Source organism: Chenopodium quinoa, unplaced genomic scaffold (genome assembly GCF_001683475.1).
Source record: "Chenopodium quinoa cultivar QQ74 unplaced genomic scaffold, ASM168347v1, whole genome shotgun sequence".
NCBI lineage: Eukaryota > Viridiplantae > Streptophyta > Magnoliopsida > Caryophyllales > Amaranthaceae > Chenopodium > Chenopodium quinoa.
The window spans coordinates 399,042-413,512 of NW_018743285.1; the positions used below are offsets into that span (position 1 = coordinate 399,042).

Sequence of the window (14,471 nt, forward strand, 5' to 3'; positions counted from 1 at the left end):
AAAGTAAAGCAATTACAGGGAGGTCTGACGAAGTAGACTACTAAGGATATTTTTTTAGGAAATAGAAAGTGTAGACTACTTAGGATTTTCTATTTTACTAAAGTATTTCATGCAAGTAACCACTCAAGTGTCAAATTCGTCAACAAAACCTAAGCTTATAAAGATAGAATAATCTTTCTAAAAGATATACTATCACAAGTTCACAACTATATCCTAAATATATATTAACTAGATAATCATAAACTTTCATATGAAAAAATATCTTAACATAAATAATCCTAAATATATTATTCTCATAGTATATAATATCAATATGGAAAATATATCACACATATATTTTCCGATATGATTGATCTCATATCTCTAACCTTTGTACTAAAACACTCTAGCTATAGTCAAAGCCTTTCAATTATAGGCTCTTTTAAGAAAATAATAATAATAATAATAAAAAAAATCCTAGTTTGGTTTGTCTAGTTAGCTAATTGTATAAGTTGTTTATATAGATGTGTTTGGTAAATATTTTTATAAAATAAAAAAGTACTCCTATCGTTTTGTAGTTATCGTAACACTAGTAGCACGACTTGCACAAAATTTTAGAAAACTTATAGGATAAGGAATATAGGGTGAATTTATAATATAAAATATAGTTAGTCAATGTGATGAGTAGGATAGTGGGAGAGAGAAATAATAAAGTTATAGTGGTTCATCTATACTCATAAATTAAACGACGTTTATAAAAACGTCCATGTGTCACGTAGATTCTTTTAAATTATGCCACATCACTTCACAAATACTTCATGATGCCACATCACCTATCCAACATCTCTTTATGCCACACCATCACTGAATTAATCTTAATCGTTACGCACTTACGCCACATCACTCAAGCAACCCACATTACTTCATATAAAAATATATATATGGTTAGGGGATTCGAACACCCAACTACTTATAACAAAGTTGGCTATTTTACCATCTTACCCATTATCAAGCATGTGATAAATATGAAAAAGAAATGTACATAAATTTAAACTACATGATTTAATTATTAAATAAATACACATTCAATAATATCGATTTCAGATTTCAAAATCCTTAAAAAAACCCCCAATTGCACGATTACAAAAGTAGCAACCCGGGGGAACGCCCGGACTACTCACAAGTTATCATATTAAGGGAACGGTTGTAATTGTAATAAAAGCTTTTTAAAAATAATGTTGGAGTTATTACAAAACGGTGGGAGTATTATTTGGTAAATATTAAAAAATTGGACATTTAAAGTTCTTACTGTGCATGTTTTTCATGTACTTTCGCCATATATATTTTAATTAACTTACTAATAAAAAAGTATAGCAATTAAATATTACTAAACTAGATTGAAACATGTGTATGTGTTACACGATTTGCCCATATTTTTTAAAATCTAACATCTTTTATATTTAATAAGGTGGCTAACGTGCGTGATACATACATGTGCCATAGCTAATCATATCTGGGGAGCTCTTTCAGTTGTTGGTAACATAATAAAGGAAAATATGTAAACAAATATGTTAGGAAAAAATGTCAAGAATAAAATGACCTTTTAGTAGTCTTCCAAAAAATAAAACGACGTTTTGATTATTTCATAATAAAACGACATTTGATAACCATATGCCAAAAGTAGAACGCTAGTGGTTGACAACCTATTGAACAAGTTAATGTGACACGTGTCGCAATGTAAATAGGTTGGTTTTCTTTTATTTTATTTTATTTTTATTTTTTTGTTTTTGTTTTTTTATAATTTTCTTTTTTTTAACTAATAATTTATAAAAAAAATCACCACCCCCTTGTCATGAACCCAGCCTCCACACCTTGCCACGGTCAGTGAACCCAACCCCAGCCAATCAGCCCTAGCCCCCTATCGTCGTCGCGAGCCCAACCTAGCCCCATCCCCCAGTCCCCCACCCATACCGTCGTCGACGAAAACTTAGCTTGTCCCACACCAGTGTATAAATCGGTGAACCGCACTCCAACCCCACCATTGTTTGCTTGGGATTAACAACCGGGGTTTGGGTTGGTTAGTGGGGTTATTTCGAAGTGTGTGAGGGGTTTTGAGGCGGTTTGGAAAGTGGGTTAAGGACTTAAGGTGTGGCTATAAGGACGATTTCAAGGGGTGTGGAATTGGTGAGGGGGTTTAAGGCGTGACAGTGGTCGAGGGGGTGGTTGCGGGGATGATTTCGGGGGTGTGGGGTGGATTTAGGGTGGTTACAAGGTGGGGTCTTCACTGTCGTGGATGGTTGAGTAGTGGGTGGGGGGAAGCGGAGGGGCGGTAGGGGTGGCTAAGGGAATGGAAAAATCAAATAGGGATGGGCTATGGTGGTGTTGTGGGTGGTAGGCTAACTAGGAGGGGGAAGGGATGAGACATAATTTTTTTTAATTTTTTAAAGGAAAAATTGTAAAAAATAATCTCAACTTACTGTATTTGTTTTAATAATCTCAACTTTCTTCAATCTCAATTACCGGTAACCGGTTAAATGGGTTAATTTTTTGTATTTAAGTGACACGTGTCACAAGTTTATTGGTTAAAATAACTTCAAAAACACAAAAAAAAACAGCCACAAACCCTTGACGCCAGCCGGCCACCCCAACTGCGCCAGTTTCCGCCTCCCCTCGCTAGATCGTCGTCCACCCTTTCCCCTCCTCCCGCCGGCCAATTGCCCCCGGCCACAAAACTCCTATTCATTTTCTCTCCTCTCAATTGCCCTTCCAGCCACGAAATTTGGCCACCTTTACGCCGGCGGTTGCTGCTTTTCCCCATCCCCCCCTGTGCCGCTAATTCCCCTCCCCATGCGCTGGTATCCTCCCTCCCCTTGCGTCGGTGCTACGACCTCCCCTGAAACCTCCATTTTCCTTCCCCGACTTTGAAATACCCAGAGAAGCGTTGCTGTGGGGAAGTGTGGGTCTTCGAATTTGAGGATGAAATCGGTATTGTGGTGAAGTTTAGGGGGGCCGGTGGAGGAAGGGGAGGGTGGCTGGATTTTTTATTTTTTTTTCTTACCAATTAGGACTTGACACGTGTTAAGTGACCTAATATGATAGGTCATTGACTTTTGTTGACCGGCTTGGGATTGAATAAACTAAACAACCCCTAAAGTTCGGATTATTCCAAAATAATCCAAAGTTAGGATAATTAAAAGAAAATACAGCAAAGTTGAGATTAATTTTTTTTAAAATAAATCAATTCTGTAAAAAGAAAATTGAAAAAGTAATCCTAGCCAATTGTTGTACAACACATGTTCGAGTTTAACCCTTTAAGCAGGTTATCGGTTTTTATTCTATTTTGAGCAAATGCATGTCAAAGGTCGTTTTATTATGAAAAAAAATCAAAAAGTCGTTTTATTTTTCACCCAAAGTTCATTTTATTTTTGACAAATTTTCCATTTTATTGGTAAATGAGACTAAAGGTAAAAATCGTGTCGTGCCAGGAGGTGGGTCATGTCGAGCCTGGGCATTGGCCGGGCCTCGAGTAGCCTTTAATTTTTTTCCTTGATATATTTTTTAAATAAAATAATAATGTATATTTATGTTCTTTTTATTATTAAATTATAATAGTTTATTGTTTTTTTTTTTTTTTATTATTATTATTATTATTATTATTATTATTATTATTATTATTATTATTATTATTATAGTTCTATATTATTATTTACGTTATTTTTATTATTATAATTACTTTTATTTTATATTATTATAATTTTATTAATTGTGTTGGCGAGCCGTGCCGCAGGAAATAAAGATTCGTGCCGCCAAGGCCTCGTGTCGTGCTTGGGCCAAAATTTTCGATTTGTGTTCACGGCACATCACGCTGCCCACTCTTCGGTCTTCATGCCTTGCCGGGGCGCTTGCGGGCTCGTGTCGTGCCCGTGCCGCCCTCGGGCCGGCTCGATCCATGCCCAACTCTAGATGAGACTGCTACTACTAATTGAAAAAATGGCATTTACAGCGTACTATTTACAACACACCCATGTCAATTCGGATAACCAAATGGAGTTTGGGTCGGGTCTATTCGGGTCGGGTCTGTTCGGGTCAAAATAATTCTTTTAACTCGGATCGGGTTGGGTCAAATTCGGGTCATGGTCTATCGAGTCCAGGTCGGATATGGGTCCGGTAAATTCCAGATCGGTTCATGTTCGGTTCGGATAAATTCGAATCGGGTTCAAAACGGGTTTGACCGGATTAATTCCGGGACGGATGAATTTGGTTCGGGTTGATTTTGGTTCATATGATTTCGGTTCGGTCAAGTTCGGTTTGATTAAGATAAAGTTGATTTAGTATTTGGTCAATTCCAATTCAAATTATTTCCGTGTTTATCTAGATTTTGGCCGAGTTGACCAAATTCAATATCCAAATAAGGTCCTTTTTAAACTAGAGTAATTATTGAATTTTTCCCTGATTATTGGGTCGATATCAAGTCATTCATGTGTCATTTCTCATATTGCGTGGTAAACTATTACGAAATGCGAAAAATTAGTTCTCTCACTCAATCAATTCTTATGTAATATTTATCTTGGAGCCAAATTTAAATTGAATAATTATCAATGACTTATCATACCTACGTACGTAAGTGAGACAAATAGTAATGAACTAGTGATAGACCGATAGATTGATAGATGATAGTCACATATGGTAATATACAAAAAATAATGTCCTCTTTTTAAGGTACTACTGTTCAATTGTTTAATCTCATGAGGCAATGACCTATGAGTACTATTAGTTTGTTTTATTACTAATTCAATTTGTATAAGATATTTGTTAGAGTTTTAGACTTTCTAACTTACCAATAATTAGTAAATTTGTAAATATATAGTAGTATAAGAACTTGAAAAAAAAAGTCAATAGTTATAGGTTAGGTTTAAAATTATGGCTGGGTTAAAATTGGATCAGGTTAAAATCGGGTCGGGTTAATATCAGTTCGGGATAAAACAGATCAGATTAAATCGATTATTTTCGGGTCATTTTCGGATTGGGTCGAGTCAAATCGAGTCAAATCGATTCGGTTTGAGTTCAAGTCGGGTCATATCGGGTTTGAGTTGAGTTCAAGTCTGGATAAATTGTTACCGAGTTAAGTTCAGATCGGGTTAAATTCAGATTCGGATTAAGTTCGGGTCAGGTACAGATCAAATTGAATTGGTTACATTTCAAATGGATAATTTTTTTTTCGAATGGGTTCGGCTTTGACACCTCTAGCTACAAACAACGCGGGTAAAAAGTTTAGTGAATTAATTGCAGCATTCTCAGTTTCTCACTCTCCCCTATTCGCTCTCCTTCTTTTCTCTCCCATTCTCGGTTTCTCACTCTCCCTCTTCGCTCTCCCATTCTCAGTTTCTCACTCCCCCGCTTCGCCTCACTCTTTCTCAATTCAAGGTTCTCCTTGTCGCCGGAATAGAGGTACCGCCAGGTCGCCGCTGGTAAAGAGCTCCGCGTCGCTCTTCCTTCATCTTCTCTTGTTGCCGTGTGTAATTCAACCTTTACTTAAGGTACTTTTTTCTTCAATTTCTTCTGACATTTTTTTGTCGTTTGAAGTTCCTCAGTTTGCATTATATTCAAGATTTGTTTGGATTTTCTTTTCTTTTTTCTGGGTTCTTGTGTTTTTTTTTTCTGGAATCTTCCCATCATGAAGTATGTATATTTTACCCAAGTTATTTCTTGTAATTTAATCCATATGCATTGTTGAATTTTAAGGTGATTTGGATGATTTTGTTATATGGGTTTGTTTTTGTTAGGATTTTTGGTGATGGGTTTGTGATTTTTTATCAAGATTTGATTGATATTGAAATATTTGTTGTGATTGTTCTAAATCTTTATTTGATTACAAGTATATGATAAGCTGTAAATGTCTGATTAAAACAGCTTAATTTGTTTGAAAATGCTGGTGTATGAATGTTAATTCCACTGTTCTTTGTATGATTCTGGGGATTTGTATCTAATTTTTTCTACCATTTGGAATTGCTGAGAACACACCAAACAATTTGTAATGCTGAGAACACACTCAACGAATATTTATCTTGTTCTGTTGCGAATTTCTTCTGTGCAAGTTTCGATGAAATTTAATTCCAAAATAAATATCTGTTGTGAAACTTTTAGCAAACTGGAATAACAGTATGTGTGTAGCCTTGTCCTGCCTAGAGTTTCGTAGTATAATATTGCTCCAGTTGATCTTGGTAGGCAGGGCTGTAGGGTAGAAAGATTAGATACTTCTTTTTGCCTTTGAGTGATGATAATGATAAAGCTCTAAGGAGTAGGCTGATGACTTTATCTTTTACATTGGGTGCTCTGCATTGCATCGATTGTTTTTTGACTTTAATGTTGGCTCTCTATTTATTTGATTACTAAACATGTGTAATTCGTAAGCATAGCTCCTTAGCTTCTTACTAATCACCTGATAACCTTGGATATAATGCTTAAAAATATAGCATCAGACTAACACAAACTTAATTTAGACTTGATGTTGATTATATGTAAATATTGGAAATGTCGGGAATAGATGATGGTTGTTAATAAAGGGGGGAATAGCTTCCCTAGTCTGGAGCGGGGGAGTGATAAGTTGGTCGGTGATGGTGGGAGTATGGTGGGTGAGTTTAGAGATGATTGGTTCAGAGGCGCTAGGGCTGCAATTTTTGAGTAGTGGTTCGAAAGTTGGGTGTTGACAAAGCTTCGAAGGAGAGTTCTCCTCATGCTCTTGCGATTTTCCTCCGAGCGACTTGGGGAAAGTGGAGATTGATTTGTCATTGTTAGCTGACAAAACAGGAAGGCTAGAACTAATAGGTTTTGAGGTTGAAGGAGAAGGCAGTAAGAAAGAGGGATTTAAATTGAATTATTAGTTGAATGCTTCTGCTTAAGAGAGGGGCTAAGCCTAGGAGCCTGGCTAAATTCATAAGTATTCCTTCCCGAAGCCATGCTCCTCTCTGTGCTATTAATTCTCTAAATTTTTTTTCCATAAGATTTGTATTCTTTCTAGTAATTTATTTCCCGAGGTGCCTAATTCTTTTTCTTCCAAAGCTAAGACATTCCATTTATTATTATTCTAATTCTGATAATTACGGCTTCCTTCCTCCCCTTGCCTTTTCCCTTTTCTGTTGGTGCTTTTTGGAATACTCTAATTCTTCCCATTTTTGTTTCTTTCATCCCTTTTGAAGTTGTTAAATCTTTTTCTCCAGCCGCCAAACTCCAGGGCCCATATTCTTCCAACTCCTCTTTATTGCTTTTTACTGTCTCTTCCTCTCCTTTTACAGGGCTAGAAACAGAGGGCTATATCCCCCCCCCCCCCCCCCTACAATAGCCTCCCTGAATGATACCCTCCCTTTAGCCTTACTGAGACCTTCTTCATTGTTGGCGCTGTTTTCAGCTTAATCTATGCGCTCTTATCTCCATGTCTTCTAGCTGAACCTCTGCATTTCTGGGCTTATTACTAGATGGAGCTTCCACACCAAGTTGTATGCCCTGCTGGATGCTCTGACTGTCATCATATTGACTGACCTTTCTAACAAATCCAACTCTTGCGTGGATACAATGTCCATGTCTGATGATGCTTCCATTTGAACTTAATACTAATCACTTAATGAACTAGATGAGCAATGAAAACAAGAAAGACTAAATGAATGAGCTTCTTACTAATGAAGAAGAGGCTCATAAAGAGACCACCTCGCTCTGACTAAGAGTAAGCTCCTAGAGCCCCTATCACCAAGGTGATGGGGTTATTCTCCGATGGCTAGACTTCTAGAGAGAGAGAGAAATATTATGATTCTTAGTCGATTAGCATGTTTGTAAAGCCTATATAAGGGCTAATAGGTTTGTTTTATTTGCATCAGCAAATAAATAATTTGAGCATTATGACTTGATAATCATTAAAATATTTGTTTAATAGCTTGAATTTCCTAGTACTGAGCTGTAATTTGCAATCAAATTCCATGACTTTTATGATGATTAGGTAGAGTAATAAACCTTAAATTAATTGCTATTTGCTTTGAAATTGTAGGTAAACTTAAGACATGGCTGATCCAGGTGGTGGTTGGTGGTCTTGGGTCAGAGGTATTTTGGACAAAATTGTATCATGGATACTCACTGGAAATGTAAGTGATAATTCTGTCAAAATCGCTCGGTTTGTGTTTCTTGGGTTGCTCTATTGGAGCTTTATGATGGCTTTGTTGGTGTACATGATGGGTTTTAGTGGGAAAACTGTGATTTTATCTCCATTCACATTTCAATTTAATAACTTGGGCTATAATTCTGAGACAAGTTCAAGTGGGAGATATGTAAGGTATAGTGACATCAGTGGAGAAGTTACTAAGGTTTACAAGGGCTTTGATGGAGTTGTTGGTATGGGAATTTCATGGAGTAAGACTGATTTGACAGAAAATTTACAGAACAAGGTTTTTCTTGAGGAGAAGTGTGCAGAAGCTAATATGATGAAGACTTATGATGCTGATAATATAGTAAAATGCTACCAGTCTTTAATTGATTATGAGGGAAGAGTAATCCATATGATTACTGAATTTTTTCCTTTAGGGAATTTGGTACAGTATCTTAGCCAATATAACTCTGAAGGCTATACTGCAATCAAGAATTGGTGTAGTCTGCTTATGGAGGGGATTAAATTTGTTCACAGCAACCTATTGCTTTATCATTGTGACATTAATGGTGATAACATGGTAATCACTGGGAAAACAGCAAGGGTCGTTATTGGAAAATTTGGCTTCTCATTATATGTGGAACAAGGGAGCTGTCTAAAACATTATGGCTCATACACTTTTGGAATGTGCATACTAGAGAGGGTAACCAGGGAGCCACTGTACAGTGAATGCACTACCAAACTTGAATTTTTGGCACACTTCAAGTCTCGTGCAAAGCATCTTGTGTTAAATAATGTGACATCGACAAAAATTCTCCAAGTCTTGAGCGAATGCTTGACTACAACATCGGAAAGATCTAGTATTTGAGCCTGGAATATAGCTGCATAGTACTGAAATATAGCTGCATAGTACTGTGGGAAACAGTGTAATTGATCAAATGTTTGAGTACAACATCGGAAATGATTGTATGTACATACATAGCTTGAATGTTTTAGATCCAGTGACAACTATCTTCTTGTGGAACTGTCGATATTTTTTTGTGTTCCTAATACTGTGGGAAACAGAGTACTTGATAAGTACGAAATGTATCATATATCCTGCGAATTTTTTTTTTCTTTTTTTTTTCCCTCATATTTGGGGTACATTTAGGGTCGTTCGGGATTAGCCTGGTCAATTAAGAGGAAGATTAGGAATAGACGCCTGAAATTGGACCAGGTAATCCATTTCTGGAGAGTGGTCAAGTATTTCTGTTATAAACAGTGACTTCTTTCTCCATCAGAATCCTTTCTGTGAAATCTGAAGGGATGTAAGTTTAATAAGCTTAAAAGTAAGGATTGTTAATATGGAGTATATATTGCCAATGACTGGTGATATCAATGGTATATAGATATCCTTGGGAAGAAATGTGTTGAACTGAGCTCATTCTAAGTTTGGGTTTAGCTTGAAGTTCACTGAACCTCAATAGCTTTAACCTAGATTCAGACTGGTCATTTATAACTCAGCTGGAAGTGTTAAGTAATTTATTGAGTCGGTCTTTTCTGACATCTATTGTGGAAAAACTGAATGAGTATACAAAATGTGATTCAATCATTGTGGAAAAACAGAATGAGTATGCTTCTTGCAAGTGGAGATATTCTATCTTGGTGTTTCAGCTTCAGTCACTTCTTTTGCCATACTGCGGATTTAAAGCCATAATAGCAACATTATTAATCTGAATGTAGCGACATTGCTAGATTAGGTCATTAGGACGATCTTGGTGTAGGGTTTTTATTTTTTTTTATTATTATTTTTTTTCATATTTGGGGTACATCAAGGGCCGTTCAGGGTTTTCCTGATCAATTAAGAGGCGGATTAGGAATAGATGCCTGAAATTGGATCAGATAATCCATTCCTGCAGAGTGGTCAAGTTTATAATCCTATATGTGAATTCTAAAGGGATGTAAGTTTATAAGCATAAAGCAGGGATTGTTAGCAAACTATGGAGTATATATTGCCAATGACTGGTGACATCAATGGTATAGATATCCTTGGGAAGAAATGTGCTAAACTGAGCTCATTCTCAGTTTGGGCTTAGCTTGAAGTTCACTGAACCTCAATAGCTTTAACTGAGACTCGGACTAGTAACTTGTTACTCAGCTGAAATCGTTAAGTGATCTATTGAGTTGGGTCTTTTCTGACTTCTCTGGCCGATCATCTACACATTGGGTTGTGACAGTTTGGTTCAGGCTTGGGGCTAGGGTTGGCTCAGGCTTTGGTCAATCTGAGCATTTTTTTTAGTCAGTCATATACATACAGTTCATGGAGCATTTTTTGGCAACCTATCCTTATCCTTTACCGGGAGTACTCTAACTGCAACAATATATACTTCACATGCAAAGTTCAATACTCAGTTGTGCTATTAACTGTACTTTAAAATTTCTGAATCTCTTGTTTCAAAAAAAAATAAAAAATAAAAAAAAATTAAAAAATTAAAAAAAAAAATAATTCCTAATGTCTGTCATCCCAACTATCCTATTTTTTTTTTTTTTACGAGACCAACTATCCTACTTTATTCTTCCATCAATCCCACTATGTTTATATTTTATTACTTTCTACGAAATTCTATTTATCAAACTTTGCACATATAAAATTGAACAAAGTAATAATTTATAGAGGGTGTTATATGTTCCGTATAACTTTACGCAATATTTTTTGGTTACACCCGTGTATCACATTGACACTAATCTAGTCTTCTTATGAATTAGGTCATCTTCCTCCCTTTGTTCTTACATTCTCTTTTGCACCCAAATTTTTGAATTCAAAAAATCATGCATAAAAAATCATCGATTTCGATCTACAACCTACTTCGCAAAAACCCTTTTACCCAATCTACAAAACCCAATTTTTTTTCTCTTTTCAAATCACTTGCACCAATTTCTATTCACAAATGTTCACTCTCAAAACCCACAATTTCTTCCAAACCCACTTCAACTTTCCCCCATTTCAACCACCCATCATCCTTAATTTCTCAATTGAGGAGTTACAGTGGAGATTCAGCTGATAATTTTGACAAAAATAAGATAGTGGATGAAATTAATTTGAAATTTGCTGAAGCAAGGGAGGAAATTGAGGCAGCTATGGAGTCTAAAGAGACTGTTTATTTTAATGAGGAAGCTGAGTGTGCTAGAGCTGCTGTTAAGGAAGTGTTGGACATGTTTCACGGCTTGTTGGGGAGGTTGAAGGATCAGGAGAGAGAAGCTTTGCAAAGGTCTATGGGACTCAAGATTGAGCAGCTTAAGGCTGAGCTTCAGCAGTTGGATGATTGATTTCGATTTGATTTTCGAGGTTCGAGTTTTTTTTTTTCATTTCTCAATGACAGTCTTAATTTTGTTGAGATAAACATTTTAGTGTTAGTTATATTGAGTATAATACTGCAAGGACTTATTTCAGTAGCTGAGGAAATTGTAGTATGATCCTCATCTCTTATGTTGCAGTTTTAATAAGGAATGTTGTGGAACATAAACAGTTTTGTGCTGTATATCATTGATACAGAATTGATGATGTTTAGTTTAACAGAGTCTACTGAATTTTTTTTATTGTGTACTTGTTTAGTTGATGTTGGTATATCATTGGTTTCGATGGCTGGTTCGAATAGATTTAAGTCTTGAGCGCTCGTGTTTTTTTATAGTCTTAACACGCTCTTGGGATTGATAATTTTGACATTTGAGGGAAGACATCATGATTTTTTGTTGAATGTGTTCTGATTCGAGCTTATGCTTTCGGATAATATGTCATTTCTATATGACGTCTTAAGTTTCCATAAATTTTTATCCTTGGGTTTACTATTAGTGGTTCACTCTGATTGTCACCATAGTCATGAATTAAAGTAACAAATCCTAGTATATTTATGTGCTGGAATTTGATGGGATCCTCAAGAGCTCCCTCAGTTTAAGTTCATCTGAATTTCAAAGTTACACTTTATTTAGACTGTAGTTACCAGTCAAAATGATACATTCAGTGGTAATTTTATGACAGTGCTTATGATCCAAATTGTAGTTAGTCATCTGATATGTAGTGGCTAGTGCCATTGTATTTTTGAAAATAAATTATATCTTTCCCAGCCATTAATACTTCATATCTCTGAGTTATCTTTGCAATCCAACATCATCTTGAAGGACTACCAACCTCTAATATATTGACATCACTCTTTTCTAGTTGTTGTTACCTACTGATGGGCTGAAGTGATCATGTTAATTCTTTAGTTGTTCAAGATTGGACAATTGTGATATTAGGAAGTGAACAACTTTACTTCGGTATGAATAAAACCGGTAGATCCTATGTTCATGAGGTACATATTCCTCTTCCGTCAATATAACTTTCTGATATGATCTAGGTAATATTATATGACTGATTGATCACTTGCTCGTTGATATGAGAATAAAAAACCAACCATCTTGTGCAACTCTTGGCAGAAGAAATAATTGTATATGCATAGCTTGAATTGTTTATATCCAGTGACAACATTATCTTCTAGTGGAACTGCTGTTGATATTTCTTGTGTTCCTGATACTGTGGGAAACAGGGTACTTGATAAGTAGGTAATGTATCATATATTCTGCTATAATTATTTGCCTAATCTTCCATATCTCTGCATAGCCTGCAATGTTTTTGAGCTCTCTACCTGTAGGGTTCCTTCTTGGATTTTCAGTTTTGTAATGGAGTTTGATGAAAATAAGGGTTGTGCTTTATTGATGGAGGAAAAGAGAGGGAGTGAAGATAAAAGACAGCTACCAGTTAAAAAGCTGTTAATTTGGATTAGAAGATTAGAAACACCCTTCCTCTTGTTCTTCCTTTCTATCTGTGCTCCATAACCACCACCTCCTCGATTTAAACTGTCAACTGACCACTCTTATAAGTGCCCTTAGCTTACCATTTTCTCACCTAGTGTTGCCTTTTCTTCTAAGTAAGTGATGCTCTTAAAGTCCGTCAGTTGTAAACTGGCAATGGCTTGAATATGTATACAAAATGTGATTCAGTCATTGTGGAAAAACAGAATGAGTATGCTTCTTGCAAGTGGAGATATTCTATCTTGGTGTCCAGCTTCAGTCACTTCTTTTGCCACACTGTGGATTTAAAGCCATAATAGCAAAGTTATTTACCTGAATGTAGAGACATTGCTAGATTAGTTCATTAGGACAATCTTGGTGTAGGTTTATTTTTTATTTTTATTTTATTTATTTTTTTTTTTTTTTTCATATTTGGGGTACACCAAGGGCCATTCAGGGTTTTCCTGATCAATTAAGAGGCGGATTAGGAATAGACGCCTGAAATCGGATCAGATAATCCATTCCTGGAGAGTGGTCAAGTATTTCTGTCTTCAACAGTGACTCCCTTCTCCCTTAGAATCCTATATGTGTATTCTGAATGGATGTAAGTTTATAAGCATAAAGTAGGGATTGTTAGCAAACTATGGAGTATATATTGCCAATGACTGGTGACATCAATGTTATATAGATATCCTTGGGAAGAAATGTGCTGAACTGAGCTCATTCTCAGTTTGGGCTTAGCTTGAAGTTCACTGAACCTCAATAGCTTTAACTGAGACTCGGACTAGTCACTTGTTACTCAGCTGGAATCGTTAAGTGATCTATTGAGTCGGTCTTTTCTGACTTCTCTGGCTGATCATCTACACATTGGGTTGTGACAGTTTGGTTCAGCTTGGGGCTAGGGTTGGCTCAGGCTTTGGTTTGGTCAATCTGAGCATTTTTCTTAGTCAGTCACATACATACAGTTCCTGGAGCATTTTTTGGCAACCTATCCTCATCCTTCACCACCTATCAAATTAGCCTTTTGGATCTCACTGGCACCATTTCCAAATTTATTAAATATTTCCTTTGTTTCCATTAAATTGCAAAATATGAGTTGTATTTATCATTTATGAGTGCTAAATTTAATTTGACCCACGTATTTCTTACTAAAATGTACTTAAAATTGTTTTAATTTTTTTTTTTTAAAAAAGGTCTTTCTGAAAAGATGTTGATTTGGTCTCTATTTTTACTTTCAATGTATCAATGTTTAAAATGTTTACTAAGTAGTTCAACATAACAATGGTCACGAAAATTGTGCATTATTGACAAATGTGTTGGTGAAGTAGTAATTTTAAGAAATTGGAGGAAAGTATAAATCAACACAAATTTGAGTAACATCATCCCATGAAGGATGCTCAAAATCTTGATCCTTGATTACCAAAATTTAACATGTAAAACAAGTTTTACCGTCTTTTTTTAACTTAAAAATCACAACTGCCATTATTCAGTAGGTCAGAATGAGATGCAACAACCGTTTGAAGTTTACCTCTCCCCTTTCACCAAAGTCCTTTCCATG

At 35.9% G+C, this 14,471-nt stretch overlaps 2 protein-coding genes across 2 annotated transcripts; both read left to right on the forward strand.

Moving 5' to 3' along the window:
- Positions 1 to 4,813: 4,813 nt before the first annotated feature.
- Positions 4,814 to 11,664, forward strand: LOC110735646 (serine/threonine-protein kinase WNK8-like). Its single transcript, XM_021915834.1, has 2 exons — positions 4,814 to 5,516; positions 8,015 to 11,664. The coding sequence occupies exon 2, from the start codon at positions 8,028 to 8,030 to the stop codon at positions 8,973 to 8,975; it is 948 nt and encodes a 315-aa protein (XP_021771526.1). The 5' UTR covers positions 4,814 to 5,516; positions 8,015 to 8,027; the 3' UTR covers positions 8,976 to 11,664.
- LOC110735580 lies at positions 10,916 to 11,413 on the forward strand. Its single transcript, XM_021915770.1, has one exon. The coding sequence runs from the start codon at positions 10,916 to 10,918 to the stop codon at positions 11,411 to 11,413; it is 498 nt and encodes a 165-aa protein (XP_021771462.1).
- Positions 11,665 to 14,471: the final 2,807 nt, after the last annotated feature.

Excerpts from the sequence above, each read along its gene's own strand:
- LOC110735646 (XM_021915834.1), top strand. The coding sequence starts at position 8,028 with ATGGCTGATCCAGGTGGTGGTTGGTGGTCTTGGGTCAGAGGTATTTTG.
- LOC110735580 (XM_021915770.1), top strand. The coding sequence starts at position 10,916 with ATGCATAAAAAATCATCGATTTCGATCTACAACCTACTTCGCAAAAAC.